The following is a 26,945-nucleotide window of genomic DNA, read 5'->3' as shown; positions in this document are numbered from 1 at the left end:
CTTGAGACGAAATAATTTAGCATCTGTTTAGTGCAATATATTTCGTGACGGCTCGCTACGTGGCGCGTACACCTCGACGAGATATGTGCATTCGGTCGATGGTCGATTCATCGAACCGCAGTTGCAGTTACCGGTCTGTCGTAGCGGCTGCAGAGAGAAGGACGGAGAGATAGAGAAAAAGGAGACGGCATTAAATTAAGAGAACCGACGGTGTTAAAGTAAGCCCGAGCCCGAGGCCTCCCGTGGTGAGGACAGTGGTAATACCATTCGGTGAGTTCGGTTCGGTAGTAGAGTTCTGTCTTTATCCCGTGCCGATGTGGACACACTGGCGCTTATTACGGCCGGTGCACGCAGGTGCATCCCGATTGTGCGAGAGAACGAGAGGATTTACGGAAGGAACATCCCTCTCATCCAAAGCTATTCCGGGCGTGGAATAAAGACCCGCGCGGACTGAGCGGACTGAGCGGACGACGAGACCGGGATAATGGTTACAAGAAGCGATGTGCAACATATATTTGCGCTGACTCAGCATCGACCGTCGACGGTACTACAAAGAGCTTCGCCAGCGCCCAAGGATTCGTTAAACAGTGTCAAACGCTCGTGGAAAAGATTCTCTTGCAATGTATAGAGTTACATTCAAGTTTTCAGGTTGCAGGCATCAGGGAGAAAGGAGCAGACTCTATTAAACTGGACTACGTTCAAGCTTGCAGTCACAATTTAATTTATGCAATTTCTTTCGATGTTGTCACATCAATGAACGAGCGGTGATCAACCTTTTACGGTTCTTTCAGTCGGTGAATTTAATTTTTATCAATTTTTCCTTAAATAACAGTTATTACACCCACAGAAAAGATTTCTGGACTTAATGCTATTACTCTTTAATCTATCATAAAATAAGATCGCTATAGCGACAATCATATTTATTATTGAAAAGAAACATATTTTAATCTTGAATAGAAAATTCGAAAATCCAGATTCAAATAATCTTGGTGCTATCTCATTAATTTTCTCAGAAGGATTTAGATACAAATTTGTAGCAAGTTCAAAATATTCTTGATTTAAGAATATTGTGGGATCTAAAAGACATCTTATTCTATTCTTGTAAGAGAAGTTGTAGAATCTGCACAAAACGGCCAATATTTATGTGTTGCAATCGAAAATCGGGAAAGTGTTTCTGTTATTTACAATGAATAAGTGCAATACTCTACGAGAAATAGTAAAAGATATGGAAATGTCTTATCTCGAATCTTATTTCTCAAGTAGTATATTGTATATACTTACTTACCTTTCCATATCTTTTAATATTTCTTGTAGAGTATTGCACTTATTCATTGTAAATAACAGAAACACTTTCCCGATTTTCGATTGCAACACATAAATATTGGCTGTTTTATCCGAATAAAGGACGGCGCCGAGTCGACGAGCGACTGTGAGAAAATGATACGTCGACATCGACAAAGCCTACTATAAAGTGGCGCTAATATCAAATTATTCTACATACAAGAATATATAAGCATAAATTTGTACATGTTACTCTTGTCTCAAGACAGTGAGACAATCTTATTTAATTCGAGAGATAAGAATAGAAATTACTGATTTAAATTAAAAATTGTTTTATTTTCATATTTGTTATACTTGTAATACGATTAAATTAGTCAAGAATATTTTTCGTCTTGTTATCAGAAATCCTTTCTGAGGGCGTAGGGATAAGTTTCCAGTGAACCACGAAAAACGAACGTTTATGTATGCGTATGCACGTGTGTACGAGTAAATACGATACAAGTAGTGACACTGCGTCGGTCCATCTCGGATGCGACACGATTCTTGCATCAATTCGCGCCTCATCATCCGTGAATGCCGTGTCGGTGGAAACTTATCGCGGTCGTTCCTCGCGCCGTAAAACTGCCCACAAACTTTCGCGCTCAGCGCGCCAACGGTAGAACCTTCGTCGCGCACTTTCACAATGCAAAAGTGTAGCTAATTTGTCACAAAATACTTAAAAATGAGTGCTCCCGTCTTGACAAGATACAATACATTTTATTTATTAAATTAAGTGTACGTATGATGAGTAAAATCTTGTTCATCCCTTATTTCTTTATCAAATATAACGGTTATTTCAAATCGGAGGAAGACACACTATACACCATCTCCCAAGTAGGCAGACCAAAGCACGATAAAAAACGTGCTTATACCTGCTCGGAAGGATGTGAGGCATGGCGATCCTTGAGAAGGTGTTTTACGACATGTATCAAATTCTACGCGCCGTGCCGATCGATTCTTTCGCCGGGTTTTTAAAGAGACACACCATATACAAAAACCAATACGACTGGATCGAAGTAGGTATATTCGAGGAATCGCGAAAGGGAAGAAAAGGAAACATTCGAGAGAAGTAGAGACCGGGCGGGAGGAAAAAATTTCGTCGAAGATCCAATTAAAATAACCAGTAGTCAGGAGACGTCGGCCGAAAGAGGCATAACGAGAGAAGGAAAGAAAAAGGGAGAAAGAGAGAGAGAGAGAGAGAAAGAGGGAAAGAGACAAAGGGCGAAGCGAGGAGTCGCGGTTACATAAAGGGTTCGTCCTCCAAGGGAAGGTAGGCAGGGGCATACAAAGTGACATTAAAATATCTCTAAGTGCCTGAGCGGAGAGAGTCGAGCAGTCGATAGCCGACATGAAAAATGCCGCGGTATGTGCCGCGCGCGATCGCGCTCACGGCTCGAATTGATCGCGCCCGCAGAAAGGCCGAAGCGCCCCTAATAAATCGTCGCCTTCAACGCGAGTAGTAGCTGCCGTTGATATTAACTCCGACTCAGAACGGAGTAGAAACCTCGTAAAATCTGCTCGTTCGCCTGTCCCTCTCTCTCTCTCGGCGGAGCCGAGGAAAAAAATTCACGGGCGTGGGCGAGAGCGCGGCTGCCGATTACGAGCCGGTCATTAATCGTTCCGCCCAGGCAGATGCCGGAAAAATGCCGACGATAGAGATCGACTATTCCTAACGATCACGAGATAAGTACACAGGCAGAGTATCATGGGATTTAATCATAGAGAATAATATATTTAATGTCAAATTATTTTTTATAGAAATTATAGAAATTCTCAACTACAAAGGATTTATACAAATGCAACCAAGAATTTGCAAGCATTTACGGTCTATCTGAAAATCCATTGTGGGAAACCGCATAGCGGCATTTCTGCGCCAGCACGGTCATGATCTATGTCTTTATTAGCCACATCTCTCGCATGCAGACATAACGAATGATAACTCACGGCGTGCACCCGCGACGAATATATCTTTGTTGCATGAATGATCGTCAACCAGTCGAGCCGAGACAAGAATGATATTCGATGATATCGAGGGGACGATTCGTGAACAATTACCCGGGAATTTAAGGGCAACAATGAGCTCTTATTAATCACGTGCAATCGTAATTAAAGGTGTCATACAATCGAAAAATGAAACGTCTTAACACCAAGTAACGCGACAGGGGGAAATGAGCTTCCTCGGACTAAAATCACTGCCACGGACGATCTCACCACTAAGGGTACGGTCCTGGCGGACAACTCGGAGAACAACTCGGACGGGTTCACCCTCTGACGAAAAAAGAAGCGCGTTTTTTCTTCGCACTCACACGCCAGAGACGAGGCTGACGAGGGGAAATGTGGAGGGCGTGTTTCTTCATTCCGGATGGTATATGATCAGCCACGAGCAATTTGCCAGGTAGACGAAGCTATTTACATTTAAACTGGCGGACGCTTAAGTATCTCCTATCTAGCGTCCGGACCGAGTAGCGTGTAACGTTCCACCAAAAATAAGCGACTGGTAATCGGTAATCAGGAGAATGTTATAATTACACCCTACGTGCGTCTCGCGCGCGCACGCGGCTGACAGAGAAATAAAATGGCTGACAAGATACGGGGACCATTATTTCATATTTCGATTAACAAATAATAACGACGCAGGGCGCAATTACACGCGCGACAGACCGTCGAGAGCAAAAAAGTCGATCGGATATCTATTTTCGTAATGCGGAAAGTATCGGCATTCGATTACAAATTCATAGAAAATTATGCTAATGACGCGTTCGAGCGAGATCACACGTAGGACCAATGGACACGGAGGACTTTGATCTCCTACCTCCGAGATCTCTCGGACTTTTCGACAAAAGAAGTATACCGACCGTATACTTACTTTCCGTCGCCCCTCGCGCGCGTATTCGCGCGTAGTTTAAGCGGACGGTAGCAGATCCTCCTCTCGAGGTGACAAAAGTTTAATATATTCAAACTGCCTGAAAGTAACTCAACTGTGGGACGCAACGCACTTATCCCGGCTCACGTCGTATCTACCAGATAGAGAGAGAGAGAGAGAAAGAGATAGAATGCTCGCGTCTCTGGATAATCACTATAATCCACGCTTTCAATATAATTATCACCGTTTATTACGACAGACACACTGTCGAGCAGGCAAGCGAGCGAGCGCGACCGGCGAGGCGAACTATCTCTCTGGCCAGGTATGACCGTTAAGTGCGCCAAATCTAATTAACTTTAATCCGTCGTAATTACATCGACAGCCGGTCATTACTGATTTGAACCGGCGCAGCCGCCGCAGCAGTTTTACGGCCATTTTCGTTTGTTTGCGCGATGCTTACGGTAATAACACCTCCGGTCGAGTATATACGTGCCCGGCGTACCGAGGCGACGTACTATCTGGCTTCTTACGCCGCGCATTCCATAAAATTAACGTAAAATGTGTCGTACAGCGAACTGAATGCGTCTTGCGTTCGACTGGCTTCGATTACGACCCAATTAATTTTGCAAGTTACAACTGAATCGACCAGCAAAGAAAAATCGACCAACTGGTTACGGGCGAGGAATGACATTTTTCGCACTTTCTTCAAAATACTCGTTTGTTTTTTCATGAACTCTCCGACTCGGTGGCGCGACGATTTCACGTAAGAAGAACGAGAGGAAAGAACGTCTGATAAATCTTCAGGCGCCAGAGTTGAGATTTTCGCCACCTCTTCGGGTGTCAGGGTCCTTAAAGAGATATCTCCGATATTACCTGCTTACCCCTACCTGCTGAGAGATCAGATCCCGAAGATACCTGCGTTAATGATCTCGATAAACTTTTACAAAGTAGTGGTTTTCGATTTCTCCGGTCGTAAAATAATGATAATATGTGAATGCGTGTTCATTCCAATCTAAGTAATTAATGAGCCAATGAAGATGGAGAACAGTTTACCCCAATTACATTTTAGCAACACTTCAGCAAGAAAAGAACAACCATCTCTCGTATTTTCTCTAATCCATATCAGACTACGCATTTTTTAATAATATTCTTTTATCGTAAAGCAACAAACCATCGATGAAAATACAGGGTGTCCCGGGTTTTAACAGACAAACTGCGGGAGCATATTCTACTAGTGAAAATAAGAAAAAATTCTTATATCGAGTTTGCTTAGAAATGCTTTATTACAAAGTTATAAACCAATATTGAAAAGAAATATCAGATAAGTAACAACGGATTTTTTCATAAAAATAAAAATTATCTACGCAATGATTTAGTGACGCATTTCAAAATGTTGTCCTTGCACATCGATACAAGCTAGACATCGACGTAGTACAGAATTTGTTACGGTACGACATTCCTGAAAATTTTGTTGCATCTCAGTAACTGAATTAGTAATTCGTTGCTTTAAATCTATCTGGTACTCTCCTGTTAGGAAATCTACGTTGATACTCTCGTACGGCAGCTCGTGCATTTCCGTCACAGAATCCGTACACGAAATGAATATCGGTGTATTCCTCATTTGAAAACACTTTTGGCATTCTGATAGTAATTGCTAGTTGACACGACGATTGAAATCTAACAGCTACTGTTGTGAAAGTAACAATCATACTGAATCGTTTCAACATAGTGAACATGAATACATGTGAATACACGTAACATAAACATCTTCGACCTTGCAAATTCTACACTATGTTCCGTTGTTACTTATCTGATATTTCTTTTCAATATTGGTTTATAACTTTGTAATAAAGCATTTCTAAGCAAACTCGATATAAGAATTTTTTCTTATTTCCACTAGTAGAATATGCTCCCGCAGTTTGTCTGTTAAAACCCGGGACACCCTGTATATTTTATGAGGAAAGTCGAGTAACGAAAAATTATATATCCGGTCTTATCAAATAGTGCATCTCTTTCTATTTCCTCCGTTGATTCGCCCTTTCAATTTCGCAATTCATTCGCAGATGCTTTTAAGTCGCTTTTATATCCACGGCATTTAGCCGGGAATCTCGTTCTTACTCCGTCATCGGAACATTAGGCCTGTTGACGTTTCTGCCAACCGTGCAATCGACATCCTATGCGATAGGGGTTGTCGATTGAGCCTCCATTTCACCGTGTATCAAATGCCGCGGAACATCGATATTCCATCTTCTGCTATGCGGCATTCGATTTCCGCGTGCTTGCGATAACGTATCTGTAAAGCCCGTTTTAGACTCTGCAATATATTGCGATAGATTTGACGCAATTTCTTGAGCAAGTTTTTGCTGCAAGAATTGCTTGTCGTTAAATTGTATTGTGTTTTATACTGTACATTTTATTTGATGCAAGATTTGCGCAATATGTACAAATTGAAAACATATGGAGGAACGTATATGTAAAAGCCGTTTCGAGTATCTCGCCGGTTACTTTTCCTCACTTTGCAACGTGCTCACTAATGATCGGTCAGATTTACCGCTTAACGAATCTGCGAATATTGTCATCTGTCGCGTAACTTGTACTTGACGTGATATTCCGAAACGTTCCATTGTATTCACATGATATCGCGTGAGATTGTTAATTACTTGATTGCAACTTTATTACGACATTCTGATTATCATCTGCGGAAAATGACTCCTTCCACCGAATACCACCATGATGAAGATTATCATGGAAAATGGAGCGAATCTGGGTTAATATTATATCTGCTCGCGCAATGCTGCTTTGAAAACGATTGCAACAATTTGCCCAGCAGAGAGAAAGAAAAAGAACTCGACGAATCGCGGCGTGGTGACGAGTTCTATATTGCTATCTAAATCTGCCGCGCGTCGAGAGAGCTTACGTCCCTCTCGCGTGTATCTCTTCCGATCGCACGTTCCGAAATGTCAGCCCCGTGACCTCCGGTGCTCCGTTGCCACAGACACGCGCATACACACACATGCCATCCACTTATCTCTCGCCATCACGCTCTATCGCGCTCTATCCTCCGGAGTTCGTCCACTCCGCTCGTCCCATTCGCGTTTCGTACGTATCGCTTCCCCGGTTACGTCTCGGTAAGCCGTATTTCGGTCCGCCGCGGAACTTTAATGAGCTGATTGCTATCAGGACACCGAGAATTATTCGCATGAGTCATTTCTGCGATACGACCGGCATGCCCCGGCATCTGTGCGGAAGGTCCTCCACATTCTCCTCGAGACTCGCGGATTAACGTGATCCGCTTTCGAATCAGTCTCAGCCTGGAATCTGCCGGTTGCGCAATGCTGCAGTCGATTAAAAAAAGAAAAGTACGCTACTTTTAAGTGACTCGAGTATAGATGGTTCGTGCGCGTGAAATCGGAGATTTTTAAGCGAGGGCTCGTCATTATCGTGACTCGAGCGCTATTATTAGCCATAAATATGTGTGCGATATCCCTTCCTCGCGCGTGCACGCGCGGAAACATTTTATTAGGGCTCATTTTCTACGGGCGGCGCTTTCACTTTCTCAGCCGCTCGCGCCTACTTGTTTGCCGTGCGTTGTCTTATTTCCGCAAATAATAAAGGACACGTTCGATTCGTGCTTCCTGCGCTGCTACTGCTGCTGCTTCATGCGGTCGCAATTTCGCAAGGAAGCAAGGAACAACCGACCGATCCTCCGATCCAGTGGTAATAAAGGTCGTGCCTTGAATTAAGCGCTTCGTTAAACTCGAGCCTGCGGCTTTATCGCGCTTGCTCGGGCACGTCGACGTGCCGTAAGCTACACGAAGTCCATCGGTACCGGGTATACGTGTGCACGTACGTCGCGAGTACATGCTTCCGTACGGCAGGACCACTCGCCACCGTGGTTTATTCGCTGTCCCACATATTATGCGACACGACGCATTCGTCATCGAGCCAATCTCAATAAACAATCGACCCTCTGCTCACATTCGCCGTCGATTACAATTTCGCGGAACCCGCCGAGATGAATCCCTAAGCGAGATAATCGGCAAGTGAGATTTCAAGCTGCTCATCCTACACTGCAAAACATGTCCACTTTAACTATAACGGAAAAAAGTCATTTTTTCCGCTTTAACTCGTAAGTGTGAAATTAAAGCGGAATCATATATACAGGGTGTCCCGGGTTTTAACAGACAAACTGCGGGAGCATATTCTACTAGTGGAAATAAGAAAAAATTCTTATATCGAGTTTGCTTAGAAATGCTTTATTACAAAGTTATAAACCAATATTGAAAAGAAATATCAGATAAGTAACAACGGAACATAGTGTAGAATTTGCAAGGTCGAAGATGTTTATGTTACGTGTATTCACATGTATTCATGTTCACTATGTTGAAACGATTCAGTATGATTGTTACTTTCACAACAGTAGCTGTTAGATTTCAATCGTCGTGTCAACTAGCAATTACTATCAGAATGCCAAAAGTGTTTTCAAATGAGGAATACACCGATATTCATTTCGTGTACGGATTCTGTGACGGAAATGCACGAGCTGCCGTACGAGAGTATCGACGTAGATTTCCTAACAGGAGAGTACCAGATAGATTTAAAGCAACGAATTACTAATTCAGTTACTGAGATGCAACAAAATTTTCAGGAATGTCGTACCGTAACAAATTCTGTACTACGTCGATGTCTAGCTTGTATCGATGTGCAAGGACAACATTTTGAAATGCGTCACTAAATCATTGCGTAGATAATTTTTATTTTTGTGAAAAAATCCGTTGTTACTGATCTCATATTTCTTTTCAATATTGGTTTATAACTTTGTAATAAAGCATTTCTAAGCAAACTCGATATAAGAATTTTTTCTTATTTCCACTAGTAGAATATGCTCCCGCAGTTTGTCGGTTAAAACCCGGGACACCCTGTATATATACTGCTGCCATATTGCGAGTTGTCATAGTTACGTTATTTTCGTCCGCTTTAAATATGTATGACCGAAATCGTAACCGATGATCACATCCTTTATAATATCCGTTATAATTAAAGGATTTTAATATAAAATCCTTTATATAAATAGGACTGGTAATAATCTAGCATTATAACGGATATTATAAAGGATGTGATCATCGGTTACGATTTCGGTCATACATATTCAAAGCGGACGAAAATAACGTAACTATGACAACTTGCAATGATTCCGCTTTAATTTCACACTTACAAGTTAAAGCGGAAAACAATGACTTTTTTTCCGTTATAGTTTCGCGGAATTTAAAGTGGACATGTTTTGCAGTGTAGCAAAGAAAAATACATCAAAGTGTTGGCTTTCCTTAATATTTTTCCCCGTCACAGACAGATCTTTGTGAAAAATAAGATTACCGGAGATTCGTGCGAAAATCATTGATATTAAACAAATATGAGTACCATCGATTTACAATATGTATAAATTTTACATCAATGCCAGTAAAAATCAGTTTATTTTAACATCTCGATATCTCGATCTACAATGAATGCCAGATAGGCTCGCGAAGTAGCACGCCTAGCTCGTTGCGGCCAAGCGAATGAATTCGCGCCGGACATCCCCTTGACGTACTACTACGTGCTATCTCCATTATGCGGCTGGAAATATTCGCGAACGTTCGCGCGGAGGTTAAACCGATCATCGTCGACGATGATCATCGTCGTGGGTGGCCAGAGGCGGATCCAGCAGTAGCGCAAGAACGAACGCTACCAAGTCCTCTGCGTCCTCTGCGTCTTCTTCCTTCGTCTCTTTCTTTCTTTCTTTCTTGGGTTCTCTTCCTCTTTCTGCCGCCTTCTCTCTCTCTTCCTCTCTCTGAATTTCTCTTTTCTGCTCAGTTGCTCTGTCTTCTGCGAGCCTGACAGACGAACCCACCACCATCGTGAAAAGCTTACGCGAGCATAATTATCCCGTCAATGTGCTGGATTCTCGAGTCTCTCGAGAGCCGCGGCGCGAGACGCGCTCCGGATTGATTGAGAAATCTTCTCTGTCGTTGAGGTGCTTGCTGATACCCCCGCGTCTTCCCGCATCTCTCGAATTTCGCGTCGTTTCGTTCTGACGATTTATGCCTCGAGCCACGAAGTGACTTGCACAATTCATTCGGCACATCGCTCCGCGCGTGTCGCGTATACGAAACGATTTTAATATTCCCTCGCTGACAATAGAACAATAGATGCCGTACAACAAAGTAACATCAAAGTCAGAAAAGGAAATCACAATTTTGCATAAATATATTCAGCTATTCGGGAGAAATGCAGAACATTTATCTAATACTTATTACACGATGTAATTTTCTGAAAGAGAGCTGGGCCTCTCTCTTAATTATCAGAAAAATCATCTAATATTTATCTAATATTTATTAGACGATGTAATTTTTTGAAAATTGCGCCTTTCTCTTAATTACCTTGATATATAACGAATTGATTATATTATATTGTTATATAATTTGAAACTCTTTGCATCTTCATGCACTGAACATACCGGAAGTGTGAACGCGCATCGCGCATCGAGGATATCGTACCTCGGCAAAGTCCTCATCGTCGATGCATTCAATCGATGACGCGACGACCAGCAATTTCTTTTACCGATCGCATAAATGCAGGCGCCTCTTTGGATACAACGAGGATAAGGCAGGGCAAGAGAGAAGGAAGAGGAGGAAGAGAAGAACCGGTACTTTAATGCGCAGCTATGATATGATAATGCGTCGGTACACGGGATTATGTATATAGGTTCATGTATGATAATTTGGCGAAACAAAGCCGCATTGTCGGGACATAAATTGAATCGCTTCTCTTCTTTCTCCCTCTCCTCTCCGTCCCTCTCTTCCTATATCGTTCTCCACCCACCCTCTCCCACTCTGATCATCCGAAGAAACGCCCACCGCGGAGAGGGACACACTTGCCGTACACCTCGCTCGATACCAGACCAAGAGGACTTTTCTCTCTCTTTCTCCCTTTCCCTCTCCCTCTCTCTTTCTCTCTTTTTCTCTTCCTACGTACTCACGCACGCGAGTGCCGCTTGAATAACATTTACCGCAAGTTAGCACAAACGTCCTCGCCGTCTGGTTCCAGTCTGTAATCAAGCCGAGTCCTGCGACCGAACTTCCTTGTAACTCGCGAGGGATCGATATAACGAGTCATTATGCAGCGCGTTTTTCTACAAATCCGATCTCAAGATAATCGATCCGTTATTTTGCAAGATTTCGACCAAGATGGGAGATGACCGCTCCAGCTTCGTCCTCGAAATAAACCGTCGCGTGAAATAACTTGAAGGCAAACGGCTGGATCGGGGGATGTGCACGCACCGCGCTGTAATCTCCCACCCATCGATCGCGCGGATCCACAGGGTGATCTCACGGCGAAATAACCAGGCACGATGTACCGTTTCGCAGAAGCGGTACATCACCCGCGAACGTACGAATTACAAAGTTCCAAACTGGTTTTCTACGACGACAGAGACAGCGGAGTCTACAGCTAGGTCAGCAGCGAGGAAACGGAATTCGGTTCACCCCGTGCGCCACTCATTCGCGTACCCGCTCGAAAAAGGGGTGCAGCGAGTCACTTATCGCTTGCGACTCCAGTTTGATGCGTTGGCGAGAGAAATCGCGTGAGAACGCGTCTCCGCATTTTTGTTATGTGGGTCAAATGTCAGATTCGTCTTTGGGTTTCGAGGGCGTGGTTTGCGCATTATCGTGGCACCCGTTGGCGATCAAAGATCATCGAAACGCGCGATTCCCAAGCGCGAATTCACAGTCCCACGCTAAGCTAATCCACGCAAAATTATACTTCAGCTACTTCGCGCGACAAAGCTCGTCTCGTATTTTTATCGATTAACCCTTTTCGTCGGCCTGATGCTAACTTATGAATTTCCGACGATCGCTTGCGATGGCTCCGCCTGCTATCATCCGCAGCGTCGTACAATATGTGGGAGTTAACCTTTTCTCGCTGTCTCTCTCTCTCTCTTTCTTTCCGCGCGCATAGATTTCCCGACAAAGGTAAATTATTTAACGACATTCATTTGCATATTCATGGTTAGTCGTTCCTACATGTGCACTCGTAAAAAGCTTACCAATTTTATTTTGGCTAATATGGCAACGCTGTGAAGACAATGATAAACATATGGCCGAAGAAAATTTTATATTGATCAGTCTTGATTTCACATATGATAAATTATACAATAGGGTCCAAGTTATAAAGATTACTCTTTCATATTACATGCGCGCGGAGAATAACAAAGCAGAGTAGAAGAAGAATTCTGCACGCGTGCGGCAGTGAAAGTAAAAACACGAAACAAAGTGGATGGCTCTACGAGAGGAGGATCTCGATCTTTCGGGCATGAAAATCATAAAAAAGAATTAGACTTTCAAATACGTCTCTCTTTCTGGACCACCTCCGTACTCGTGACGCGGTCGTATAAACGTTGCGTACCGCAAAAAGCGGCCAGAAAACCGCGGCGGATGACGAATGTCCCGATGGCGAGGGCACCTCGGTGATTAGCATAATTTCCGTGTTAACATTTAACCTGGCCAACTCCGAAATTTCGAAATTGGACGAGCTCTGCGCCGCGTGCGTGGGAATCCGCAGAGACCATGGCACGGGAATCCACGGCGGGTCCGGCAAATATGTTCGCGCCCAGATAATATCGCAAAATTATGGGACCCGCTCCCTTTTTCGAGTCAACTGACTCTCTCGCCTCCTTCTTTCGTTTCCTGCTTGCTCTCCTTCTCGTTCTCGTTTTTCTAATCCGGATAGCTGAATACGAGACACCGCAAACTCCAAAGAAAAATAAAACGGAATTAACATTTAGCCTCTAATCTCATACATAAATCTGATAAGTTCTCACGTGAGGACATTTTCAATTCAGTTAACGCACAAGTTTATCAAGGCGTATGCCTGCAAGTTTAAAGACCCAACTTAAAGGCTAACTCTGCCCCGTTATCGTCGAGGACGACGCGACGGCCGGCTGTAAATGTACCGTCGATATCTCTCGTATCGATCCGCGAGACAGGCGAGACGGGATAGAATTTATGTGAAACGCCGCAAAATTTCTCACCCATACCGAGAAAGGTCGCCGACAACGTTCCTTACCGTGGCGTCAACGCCGATCTTATCTCACGCCCTTCGAGTCCGCCGACAGATCCTTTTAATTAACTTGGGCTAAGTAAAAACGTCGGTCTCCTCTCCCTTTCTAAGATCAGTTAAACCTCGACGGATCGTGTCCGGCAATAACTCCGGCTTCATAACACGGGGAACTCGCTGAGCGTCCGAGAGCGTGAGCTCTCACAATTCGACAGGTTTCTTTCATTTCTCGCGTGTCGCACAATGGGCATGTTTTTCCCGGCGACGTTACTTTAGGCTGAGAAATGAGACCATTAGCGGAAGGTTCCTCTATAACTTAGATAAACTTGGATAATGTACGCACTATATCTTGATTCCCGGATTCTCCACGTGCTTTAAGTGAGAAATACTTACATTCAATACCAGAATTATATAGGGTGTCCCGGGTTTTAACCGACAAACTGCGGGAGCATATTCTACTAGTGGAAATAAGAAAAAATTCTTATATCGAGTTTGCTTAGAAATGCTTTATTACAAAGTTATAAACCAATATTGAAAAGAAATATCAGATAAGTAACAACGGAACATAGTGTAGAATTTGCAAGGTCGAAGATGTTTATGTTACGTGTATTCACATGTATTCATGTTCACTATGTTGAAACGATTCAGTATGATTGTTACTTTCACAACAGTAGCTGTTAGATTTCAATCGTCGTGTCAACTAGCAATTACTATCAGAATGCCAAAAGTGTTTTCAAACGAGGAATACACCGATATTCATTTCGTGTACGGATTCTGTGACGGAAATGCACGAGCTGCCGTACGAGAGTATCGACGTAGATTTCCTAACAGGAGAGTACCAGATAGATTTAAAGCAACGAATTACTAATTCAGTTACTGAGATGCAACAAAATTTTCAGGAATGTCGTACCGTAACAAATTCTGTACTACGTCGATGTCTAGCTTGTATCGATGTGCAAGGACGACATTTTGAAATGCGTCACTAAATCATTGCGTAGATAATTTTTATTTTTGTGAAAAAATCCGTTGTTACTTATCTGATATTTCTTTTCAATATTGGTTTATAACTTTGTAATAAAGCATTTCTAAGCAAACTCGATATAAGAATTTTTTCTTATTTCCACTAGTAGAATATGCTCCCGCAGTTTGTCGGTTAAAACCCGGGACACCCTGTATATTACAAGAGGAAAGCCTGTCTACGCCAGGCGTTATCATTGTTGAAATTAAAGATTTCAAGAATTGTCCCATTACCTGGGGGTGAACCCCTATCACCATGCGAAATTTGGTGTTTCTAGCATGTCGGGAAGTACCCGATTAATTCAACGACAGACAGAATAGGGATTTTATATGTATATAAATGTGTCTGATAAACAATTTACAACGCTCTTATGTGATTACTCGTAGCCGCAATGATGATTTCTAGTAATCCCTGAGATATAATGCGTGCAAATCGAATTTCACGTGTCGAGCACACCTGAAAACAAAAATGAGAGTAATCAATAAAAGAAGACATCAGTTAATAATGCTACACCAAGCGTGCAATTAGTGGAGAATCGCGGAGATGTTGTTCGGGACCACCGTGCTGATATAATTAGTATGTTGAGAATCGTGTTACGTGTAAGGTATAACGAAAAGATGAAGGTAGCTGCAAAGTTGTATGGTGTGCACATGCACGCATATACATGTGTAAAAAAAAAAATATAAAAAGCTCACGAGAGAATCTTTAACAAGACGGAGCGCGTAGGGTGCATTTACGCGAGACGCATGACGATAAAAAAAAGCGAGATAATAAAAAGAAATCGGAAAATGTCGCAAAGCCGGCCCTACATTCAAATCCGATTAGTTCAACTTGCTACAGTTTATATCAATTAACATAGAGGTCGCGATGTTTTTGCTGCAACGCATTGTCGCGTGCTATTCGATTATCGTTCCCCCGCACTCTCGCGCACGCGGAAGAATTCGTTATCAGGGGGTTAATTTCATTCGTATTCAATGCTAATGGAAGGTGAAGTGTCTGTGATCCTTCATGTGCGTCGGACAACCTACGCACCGACATCGCGTACGCGCGTCTCGAGATCCGACCTCGGCATGACGCCGGAATTCCAGATAACGCGCGCGCGCGCGCGTCAAAAGTACATATCAATCGCAGCGACGCGATGTAGATGCAATCGGGTACCACGGCAGTCCCTTATAAAACGAAACAGGTTGCTGCGCGACGTGAAAAACGCGCGTCCCTTCCGTCGAGAATTCTGCGCGCTTAACAGTAATTTTAATAATTACTATAGAAATTATTAATTATAATTATTAATTTATTAATAGTAAATCATTAAAATTACTCATATTTTAGTGATTAGTGGATCAAACCTGGCAATAATCTCGATGTTGAGATGATCGCGCGAGATGTTATAAAACTTTCTAACTAAATTTTAACAACAGCTGGACCTGCTTCGGTATCAGTTACCAACTATATTATTCGCGTAGATTGGTATCGCAAACGAGATATATCTGCGTACGAAGCGACGCAGAAGGTCCGAAAGATTCAATAAGCACGCCGTAAATACGGGAATTAGACGCGAGCGACAGAATAGGCTACGCACGTGTGTAAGCATGCGTAAGCGTGTATACTCGCGCGGGCTGATCACTAAATAACGCTCGCGGCTCAGCGGAACGCAGGAGCCTGCGCATCCTGCGGCGTGCTCACGGGGACCACTTAGTAAGTCCTTAATCCTTATCTATGCGTATCGCGCATGTACGATGCGAAACGAACACGCGCGTTAAATCGTGCTTGAGATCAAGTCGTATCGCGATATAATTTCATCGAAAAAGCTCGGACTCTCAGGCTAACAGTCACAGCCGCGCTGGGCGTTGAGCTAGTTTTTCATTTTTTCCTCGCGAGTTTTCCGCGCGCGAACGCCGTAAATCATCGCGAGGGGATCTCGCACGAGGAAACCGGAAAGCTCGACGAACGGGCGAGCCGTTGCACCGCTTGTTAAGCGGTGCAATCGATACGATGAAATATAGCAGCTAAATTGGCGCATTAAGATAAGCGGCTGTCTGGCTCAAGGATAAGGAAGTCAAGGCGAGCAATAAGAGGATGCCGAGATAAATTCGATTGCGCGAGGTACACGGTGCGATCGGAAAAAGTCCAGCCTCCGTTTTACATGGAACGATTTCGCGAGGAGGCGATTACGGGAAGCTGCTTAAGAGCCGCATTAATTTTCAGAGCTATCTCACCTCCTTTAAATGAAAAGATAACGAAAGAAACGTGGATTCACGCGAGCGATTCACCGGTCTATCGAGACGCGGTGGATCGATGATTCACTGGTGACTCGATTCTTTGGGGAATCACTTGGTTGCGGTCACAGGTCGGCTCAGTAACGCCGTGAGTCACGCTCGTGAAGCATATTTAATTCCGGAGTAAGAACGAAAATGGGCGTGTCGAATCCCGACGAAATAGTCATCGTAACCAGAGCGAAAGCTGCTTGAATATCGCCGCAGTGGGCACACCATTGTTGCGCAACGAGAGACGAGTCGGACCTATCCCAACGAATACACCATGGGCACACACAGGGACGTATTTATAAATGGGTCGACTCGAAACCATGATCTCGAACTATCGGTCAGATCCCGAGACAATTATATGGCAGGAAAAATTAAGTGGCATGTAACGGAGGAGAGAAGATCCTGAAAACACCGATATCGCATAAATAGATATTTAGAATGACCGAGCAATTACATTGTCTATTTTGATCAAGTTTCTTAATGTAGATTTTATCGGGAGAGCACCAGATCCGCCTCTGTATGCACCCCTACGGCATTTTCGATTAGTCACGGCGTATCGAGTGCTGGAAACCCATTCGCCATGGACCGTCGAGTCCCGTGTGTATGTATATGCGCGTGTGCGTGCGTGTGCGTGAAATCTGTCCGGTAAAAAGTCCTAGATGTGTTACGCGGTGAACACTCGCATCCCGTCGGCCGAGATGTCTCCGCATGAGCAAGTGTCTCGAAGATTTGACGGCGGATAAGCGACCACATTGTGGACCCCTCGGATCTACGGCAGCAAGTATTTCGAGGTCTCGAAACTCTGACAGACAGACGGACGGACAAAGCAACAATGACGACCGCGCTCGTTCCGAGCACAAAGTCGAACGAATTCCGTCAAAGTGGTGGCTATCACTAGCTATATCACATAGCACCGTCATGCGGTGAAACGTTCACTTTCGGACATCTAACATATTTCGCGTGGCATTCAAAACTTCAATTTTTTCCAGTTATTATCACGACAGCTTAAAAAGTACGTGTGTGGGCGGGGCCGGGGGCGGGGGAGAGGGTAAACTTTCTGAGATAATTGATTTTGTTAGGTATGCGTGACACATATATATCGTGTCTCTATTTATTGCTTCCATATCCCTGCACGCGAGATTGCACGTGCGTCACTCGCGATGCAAAAGATTCTAGTACGTATCTCGAACCTGCAATCGCGAGTCGTGAATCTGCAGGCTAGATAAGGGGATGATGCACAGGTTTCGTTGTTGGCGCGCTCGATGACGAAACGACTTGGAGAAACACGTCGCCTCGAACCTGGTAACGTGCAATTTATTAAGCGTCTTTCTTTCTTCCCATCGAGCGCACGATGGCGGAGATAAAGACATGCGAAATCAGAAATGCAGAATAATACGAAGAAACATGTAAGTGCCAGGCACGTATAATGATGGCGATTTTAACTTTACACTTTGGAAAGGTTACGTTGTTTTCGCTAAATAAACAACATCTAAAATAATGATGATGATTATCATAGACAGTAACAGCAAAACGAATAATTATGATTCTTTTTATTTCTTTACGGTGACTATTAAAATTGATAACGGTGAGATGAGTCTCACGTAATCAACTTCTTAATAATTTTATGATGACTGTCAAGTTTATTATCGGCACATAAGTATTGCAGTATCGCTTCACTCTGTTCACGAGATGAATTACTACGTTCAATTTCATAAGTTTAAAACTATAACTTATATGAAAGCTTTGTTAAAAAAACTTTTAGTATAATTGCGTCAATTAAACTGGACTTTATTCAGATATATCGAAGTCTTGAGACATGGACACGCACGTATCAACCTCTGTAATTATTTAGCCTGTCACTACCTCAATTTATGTTTTCTTAAGTAGATCATGCAATATATTGATCACGCAGATAGAATTTGTCGATACTTTACAGTATGTTGCTACAGTATAAGTAAAAAGATTATGACACTCTAATTTTCAATTACATGGTAATTTACACATTACTCCAAAATTATTTGCACCAGATACCTCATACGTATGATACTACGATATATAGTAAAACGGTTCTTTTTATTTATATATAAAATATAATAAAAGACAATTTTTATATTTAATAATAAAAGACATTTTTCTCTCATTTACTTACTTTAATTAATTAGTATTAATTTAATTCCTGTTGATGTTGAAACTTTTTGTCATCTGTCTTATTATTTAAAGTTCAAGTAATTTTTTATGAAAATAGCGGTATCCTAATCTGTGTCATTTCTTTTACACGCGTAGTTCACTTCAGCACTTCGTAAATGGTAAATTCGATATTGTCACGCAAGACGTTACGGAGATTTACAGTTATTCAAGCAAGTGGAACGACACGTTGTCGTATTACATAATCGAGATTCTCAACTGCGGAACCCCCGCGGTGTCACACACCATGATCATTATCGAGATATTATCGAAGCAAAGCGAAGCGCCAAGGCGAGCACTACCGATAGGCTCGTATCTGCTATGCATCTTTCTACGTCAGTCTCCGTAATCTACCATGCAATGCAACATTAACAAATGCTTCTAGTGCCACGGATCATTCGAGGGATTTACGTCAGACTGATGCATGTCCGATCTCTAGGAATAAAAGTCGAGTCCAAAATAATCGTTATGACTACGTTACGATTGTTACAACATTAACATAATAACTTTGTTCTTCAGTTATTCTGATTTCTCCAAGTTTTTACTTTTAATCCATTTATCTTAATTGTATCTTAAGTGTTTACATACGTTACGGTCGCAAATAAAGCTGCATGGATTTATCCTGTCAAAAAATTTTCTGTAAGAAAACCACGAGTCGAAACGTAAAGATTAAATGTTGCAAAAATAAATTGTCATATCAAGAAATGAACAATCAAGGAAATTTCTAACGAACCAAATCGAAGCATTAGTGTACAAACTAGCTCTTGCGCAAATTATATTGACTAATTATACAATATATTTACGTATCTATATTATAATATTATCTATAGGCAAATATATAAGTGCGAAAATATCCGATTATTTTATACTCGAAAATTACTCTTGAAAGGGTATCTTATGTAAATGATACTTAACTCATTCTTTTTATTAGCATAGATTGATATAATTTTTTATAACCAAAGATACAGAATTGTGCAGTCTCGTATACGCACGCTGTCGAAGGTATTGATAAGAGTAACTTATCCATTACTTACTCAGAATATTGCAGACGCGAAAATAATATTTTCCTCGATCTCTCTACGTTTCCGAAATTAATTTTCTGAAATTTATGTAGCTTTCTAGTCTAGTCAAAGTCATCATTAGAGCAAAATCGGGTAATGTCAAGTGATCAAGAACACGTATCACGGTAGTTAAGCACGATAATAAGTCGTACTCCAGATCTTTGATCACGATAGAGGTACGAGAGAGATAATATTAAGTCGAAATCGCGACACACGCAGAATATCAAACGCCTTCGCCGAGCGAGGAAGGCGTTGTCATGACTTGATAATTACACTTTTGACACAAGGTTTTCTTATAAAAAAAAACTATGTTTAAACGTAGTCATCTTTAGCGCAAAAAGTCCGTCGAATTGTTAAGACATGTCTCACGACAATTTATAAGAATTAAGATGCGCGGTGCGCACAACAGAAACTGTCCTGACAGCGACTTTAACGGTCGGTGGCGAGCGGTGTTACGGTGCCTTGTGTTGCAAATAGCGCACCATTAAGCCCCGTATGAGACAGACGTAATGTTATACATTACGCGTTAATGACTACGTGTGGATCGCTGCCGAGCGAATGAAGGCGAATCCGTTGTTCCTTCATACTTGACCGGTATGCATAAAAACAAGACACAACTCGATTTTAGAGAATGTTTTTCAGTTTGATGTAACTCGATTATCACGTTAATATCGTAAACCTAGGTATTAGAATGCGTGGAAAAATTAAATTAATCAGTATTTGTCATTTCTCATTTGCCTTTTGTGAAAAGGCGAGAATGCCACAAAGAGATCTACCGGGCGATGCGAATGTAATGGTGATAAAGTGCACCTTAATTACGTAATGACCAATGAAGACGAATGAGTAATGGCAATCGTCTGCTCGTTCGTATTACGCCTTCGAGGCGTTGGCAGTGGTGCAACTCGTGTCTAATTAAGGCTAACGAGTGACGTAACGAGCGCGTAATTAGCCGAGGGAAGGTAACCGCTAACATTTAATGCTACTCACCTTCTCGCAATCGTATCGTCAGATTTTTCTGCAAATCCGACACAACATTAAACGCATTCGATGAAGTTAAATGCGGAAGTGGGACTGCAAGGAATCCATTTTCATCGTTCTGTATCGTCGGGCACAATTACGTGAAAAACGACGTTCCACGTCAATCGCGATTGCATCTTCCATCAACCAGGAGTTACGAATGTGCGCGCGAAACGCCTTCGAGAGGGCGACGACGGGGATTCGCCCTCGTGTCAAAGTCTTCTTCGTTTATGCTTCGCGAAAACGACGAGACGAGGGAGAACGAGTGGGACCCCTCCGAGCGATTTCAGATCGGCTCGTTTTCGCTCCCTTTTTCTTCTTCCCACGTTCTTTCGTCGTCGGGACACCCTGTAGATTGTCCCACCACGTGGTTATGGGGAGATTCGGTGGCCACCGCGAGAGCGGCGTAATGCATTCCAATGCAAATAACTCTCGCCTCGGGGACGCAGCGTAATCGTCGCAATTTCATGTTTCTCAGAAATTCAACCTGCCTACCTCATATCCTCCCCTCTATGAATCCTTCTCCCGCCCTGTGGCCAGCTGCCCCTCTTTCCTGATTCGGCCCCAGAGCTTGATAACTTACCTCCGATATTCGGAGCGCCGTAATATTTCATTGCTGATCAGGAAGAAATAACAGAATTATAAGTGGGTTCGATGAGAGGTATATTTATATCTTTCTCGGGATGATGGATGCACTGTACAATTTTACGAACCTTCTTTAAGTGCATCTAGAGTACTCCTTTTTTCTGTATATAATCTTTCTTTCAGATTGAAGCATTAATATACGAACAGCTTGCAAGAATACCCAAGCGTTAAAAGACGCTTACGTTATGAGACATAAATTACGTAATGGGCCAGTAGGTGGCTAAGGATATCAAGTTTCAAACTTGTCATCGGATCGTTTTTAACACCTGTTAATCGTTCCGCGCGGCTCGCTCGTCAAAATGTCGAAACGAACACGGCGAAGATGGATGACCGTGAAGTCTTTAATATGAGCCATTCTATCAGACCAGATCTTTTTCGTGTAATTATATGAAATCTTTAACATAACGTAAATAATATTCAAACAACACATTCTTGTAAATTTATACAGTCTACATAGTGTATAAATACAGAAGCGCAAATGTTTCAATTTGTCCGTAATACTACCATCATATTGTTATCACCTATTTTTCAATCCTTAATATTTTCATTGTCTCCGTACACGAAAGACATCTTTTCTGGCACTCTCGCGTAGCTTTATTCTCTTAATTTCGCATGAACAATGCCAATAAAAAAATAAGGATACATTAAAATGGAACGGTTTCTATAAAGATGTAGCAAAGTGCTCTCTTTTATTTGGTTTTAAATGATCGATTTGTGTTTCAGGGTGGTCGGTGCGGTGGTGGTTGGCGCGGCTGTCTGCGGCCGCATCCCTGGATTGGCGAAAAGTCAGCGCGAGCAGTGCAGGAAAGCGCCGCACGCGATGCCAGCAGTGGGCGAGGGCGCCGCGCTGGGTCTACGCGAGTGCCGGCACCAGTTCAGGCATCACCGCTGGAACTGTTCCCACGTGTCCAACGATCAGGTCTTCGGCCACGTGGTGGTAGTAGGTAAGGATTGTCCTGTCACCGTGCACGGTATTTATTATGCCGCGAATGTTATATGCTCGTGCTTATATTTGTACTTGTGTTTTTTACCTTTTTCAAGCGACATCACCACAAAAGGTACATTACCGTATAGGGTGAAGTATACTTTAGTGCTGTATAAGGACGGACAGCTAGCATCCGTGATCCGTTTATAAAGAGGAAACAGTAGAAAAAGCACCGCACCCACAGAAAAGATTTCTGGACTTAATGCTATTACTCTTTAATCTATCATAAAATAAGATCGCTATATCGACAATCATATTTATTATTGAAAAGAAGCATATTTTAATCTTGAATAGAAAATTCGAAAATCTAGATTCAAATAATCTTGGTGCTATCTCATTCATTTTCTCAGAAGGATTTAAAATCAAATTTGTAGCAAGTTCAAAATATTCTTGATTTAAGAATATTGTGAGATCTAAAAGACATCTTATTCTATTCTTGTAAGAGAAGTTGTAGAATCTGCACAAAACGGCCAATATTTATGTGTTGCAATCGAAAATCGGGAAAGTGTTTCTGTTATTTACAATGAATAAGTGCAATACTCTACAAGAAATAGTAAAAGATATGGAAATGTCTTATCTCGAATCTTATTTCTCAAGTAAGTATATTGTATATACTTACTTACATTTCCATATCTTTTAATATTTCCTGTAGAGTATTGCACTTATTCATTGTAAATGACAGAAACACTTTCCCGATTTTCGATTGCAACACATAAATATTGGCCGTTTTATCGGAATAAAGGACACAGAAGCGCCGAGTCGACGAGCGACTGTGAGAAAATGATGCGTCGACATCGACAAAGCCTACTATAAAGTGGCGCTAATATCAAATTATTCTACATACAAGAATATATAAGCATAAATTTGTACATGTTACTCTTGTCTCAAGACAGTGAGACAATCTTATTTAATTCGAGAGATAAGAATAGAAATTACTGATTTAAATTAAAAATTGTTTTATTTTCATATTTTTTATACTTGTAATACGATTAAATTAGTCAAGAATATTTTTCGTCTTGTTATCAGAAATCCTTTCTGAGGGTGCGCAATGAAAAATGTAGAAAAGGCAATTTAAGATCTATAAAAATTCATATAATTTTAATGTCAATTAATATTCAACTTTGATGTTAATTTATATCATAGTACGCGAGTGCATAAAAGCAATAAATTCGGGACTGGAGCAACTAATTAGCATTTAATTAGCATCTAATTATGCGATGTGTTCGAATTAATTTTTTTATGATGGGGGTGCTAAGTTAATGAAGGTGGCGTGTTCGTTGAAGGATTAGCGGTGATATAACGGTAAAACAAGGAAACAAGTTTTCTTCACATAAATTGACACACCCAAGTTTTAATGAAACTTGTTTATTCTCTCCCTCCTTCTCTTTCCCTATAATTTAAGAAATTCTCGGATTAAGCGCTCCATCTAAGTCATTTCAACGTTGATTCGAGGAGACACTTTAAATTAATGCTCAGACATACCCTTATAACAATTAGAATTTCGCGGACAAGATGCGAGATCGCAGTAGCCCGCTTTTATCACTATGGAAATCAGTAAAACAGCAAGTGGTAGTTCGGCTACCACACGTACGCACTCGCACACGTATTTGCGCATGCATTCACGTACAAAGTAGAGTCCGGTTTCTCATGTTGCCGTTTCGTCCTGGCTCCAGCCTCCACTTCAGGCATACAACATGCGAATAACTTATCCTTGAGATTCAGAATCATCCTGTATTTGAACTATAATAATTTTCAAGCATTTTGAAATCTGAAGTCAATTTGAATTGTTTAAACTACATTATCAGATCCAAAAGATCCGAACTATTTGAATTGTTCGATTATCTAAAAATTCCGAACTAAACCTAATATAAAAAATATATTTCAAGTGACATTCAAATACACAAAATGTTTTACTTTCGTATATAAAAATACGAAAATGAAGAAAAAAGTAAAAATGTAATTTACGTAATGTAATTTTCACATTTTGCCTACATTTAAAGCGTTGAAAAAATAAATAGATATATTTCGCACGAGATATAATATTTAATTATTAAAAGACACGTTTAATGTATGGCACCTTTACTTGCTTCTCTTAATTTTCAGTGGCCGAAAAAGTAACTTAATATCGTACGTTTTAATGGCAAGTTAACTCGGTGACAAACGGCCACAGCAATATTTCTCGAGGGGCAAGATAATCCTTTGTTTGATGTGTGATCCGTTCGTATAAATATTGCCAAATGCGACATATTTGTCATCTCGACATTAAAAACTACTAACGTGAATCATGGGGTAGCAAGAGGGATAAACGTCGAGGATGTTAATCGTCCCCGACTGCTTGACCAGATACAGGCTGTTGTATTTCAAGATTAAAGCTTGCAGATCTTTAACGTCTTAATAACAGAGAAAAGACATAATTGAGAAAAGAATATAAATAGGGAAATAATATAATTGAGAAAAATCATTATGTAAGAAAATCTGATTGCCATTTTTCTGTACTAAAATAACGTTTTCTATACTATGTTTCGTTCTCTACAGAGACTCTTAATGTGAAACATCCTATAAGCATTGAAGCAGTATAGATACATGCGCCTCGCGGTGGCGCAGGTCGGTGATTTTTCATGATTATCCGAGCGGATTAAACCATAGTTGGAAGAATCGAAGCGCACAACGAAATGTCCCTGTACTTCGTTATCGTCTTATTATCATTATACAAGGTGCATTCGTCATCATCAAAAGACACACGATTTATAGCTCCTGGAATTCCGTGCTGAATAAAATGCACACGTGATTATTATTTTAATATTAATATCCCATGTATAAGGGATTGAAAAAGAATACTATAATTGCACGCATAGCTGTGCGTAAGCCACAAAAGTACGCATTGGCGTCCAATATTAATTATGAGTCATACTGATTGTCATACTGATGACAATCGTTACTTACTAATAGTAAAACACAAGTTAATAGTGTTAACACGAGGTTATGATTATTTGGTATATGCCGGTTGAGTTAATAATAAAGAGGTTTTACTATTTACATAAGTTACTGGCGATATATATATATATATATATATATATATATATATGTCTGAAACATTTTTTCGTATCTCTTTTAGTTTTTTAAAAAATCGACTGTATAAATTAAAATGGGCCACCCTATATATATATATATATAGGGTGGCCCATTTTAATTTATACAGTCGATTTTTTAAAAAACTAAAAGAGATACGAAAAAATGTTTCAGACATATATATATATATATATATATATATATATATATATAGGGTGGCCCATTTTAATTTATACAGTCGATTTTTTAAAAAACTAAAAGAGATACGAAAAAATGTTTCAGACAGACATGTCACGATTTCGAGGGGGACATAAGATGATACCATTGGTTTGACCTTGAATAGTCGTTTGAAGGTCACGCGAAGATCACCTTCAATTTCTTAAATTGAAACCCCAACTTTTTATTGCAGATTCTTATTCTCCATCGAAAAGTAAGTAACTTTTGTCTGAAACATTTTTCCGAAAAATGTCATCTTATGTCCTTAAAATGTCCTCAAAATTCATCTTGAAGATCATTTTAAGGACATAAGATGACATTTTTCGGAAAAATGTTTCAGACAAAAGTTACTTACTTTTCGATGGAGAATAAGAATCTGCAATAAAAAGTTGGGGTTTCAATTTAAGAAATTGAAGGTGATCTTCGCGTGACCTTCAAACGACTATTCAAGGTCAAACCAATGGTATCATCTTATGTCCCCCTCGAAATCGTGACATGTCTGTCTGAAACATTTTTTCGTATCTCTTTTAGTTTTTTAAAAAATCGACTGTATAAATTTAAATGGGCCATCCTGTATATATAGATTTCAATTGGAATCTGTTACTAATATTTTCGTTCAAGTTTACGCTTCGGACAGTCCCGCAACGCGCAGCGCAGAACACGATTCAAGTATTTATTATTAGAGCTGCAATTCTTCGTTGCGAATCTCTATCTCGATAATATCGCAACATTGAAAATCGAAGAAGACGAGTGCGGAGCGTTTTTCAAATAAGGGAGCGGAAACATTTATGCTCGCCGACGGACGCGAGGCGGAGAGCGAAAATAGCGGCGGCAAGTCGAGGAAGTCGGTCGAGAAATAAGAAGACGAGAAATTAATGTGCAAAAAGTATAAATAACGCTTATAAGAGACGAAGGAGTGAGAGAGAGAGAGATAGGAGGCCAGGCAGGGCGGTCGGTCGCTAACTTAATTAGTGAAATTAACGGGGCCGCTCGACATGCCGAAGCTAAGTGCGGCGATATACGCTTTAAGATATTTCCCCGCTCTTAAAACGTTCGCATTATGTGCTCCGTATAATCCGCGGGCATACGTAGGAGTGTACAGAAGTAGCCTCGAATTAAACGAAACGCGATTAAAACGCTTCGTTAAAGCCGGCCGACATCGGAGGAACGATCGGATGCGTGAGTTTGATGTAGGAAGCCAGGCCACATCTGT

General features: G+C 41.3%; 1 protein-coding gene across 3 annotated transcripts in view; it reads left to right on the top strand.

The window, feature by feature from the left end:
• The window catches only part of LOC105283919 (protein Wnt-7b), a 70,201-nt gene that overhangs the window by 13,331 nt on the left and 29,925 nt on the right, over positions 1–26,945 (top strand). For all 3 annotated transcript variants that reach the window (XM_011347053.3, XM_011347052.3, XM_011347051.3), the window contains exon 2: positions 22,186–22,406. In XM_011347053.3, the coding sequence (XP_011345355.1) occupies positions 22,186–22,406 (221 nt within the window). The remainder of the gene's footprint in view (positions 1–22,185; positions 22,407–26,945) is intronic.

The sequence above is a fragment of the Ooceraea biroi genome, chromosome 4 (assembly GCF_003672135.1).
Source record: "Ooceraea biroi isolate clonal line C1 chromosome 4, Obir_v5.4, whole genome shotgun sequence".
Lineage (NCBI taxonomy): Eukaryota > Metazoa > Arthropoda > Insecta > Hymenoptera > Formicidae > Ooceraea > Ooceraea biroi.
This window is presented reverse-complemented; position numbering and strand designations above follow the sequence as displayed.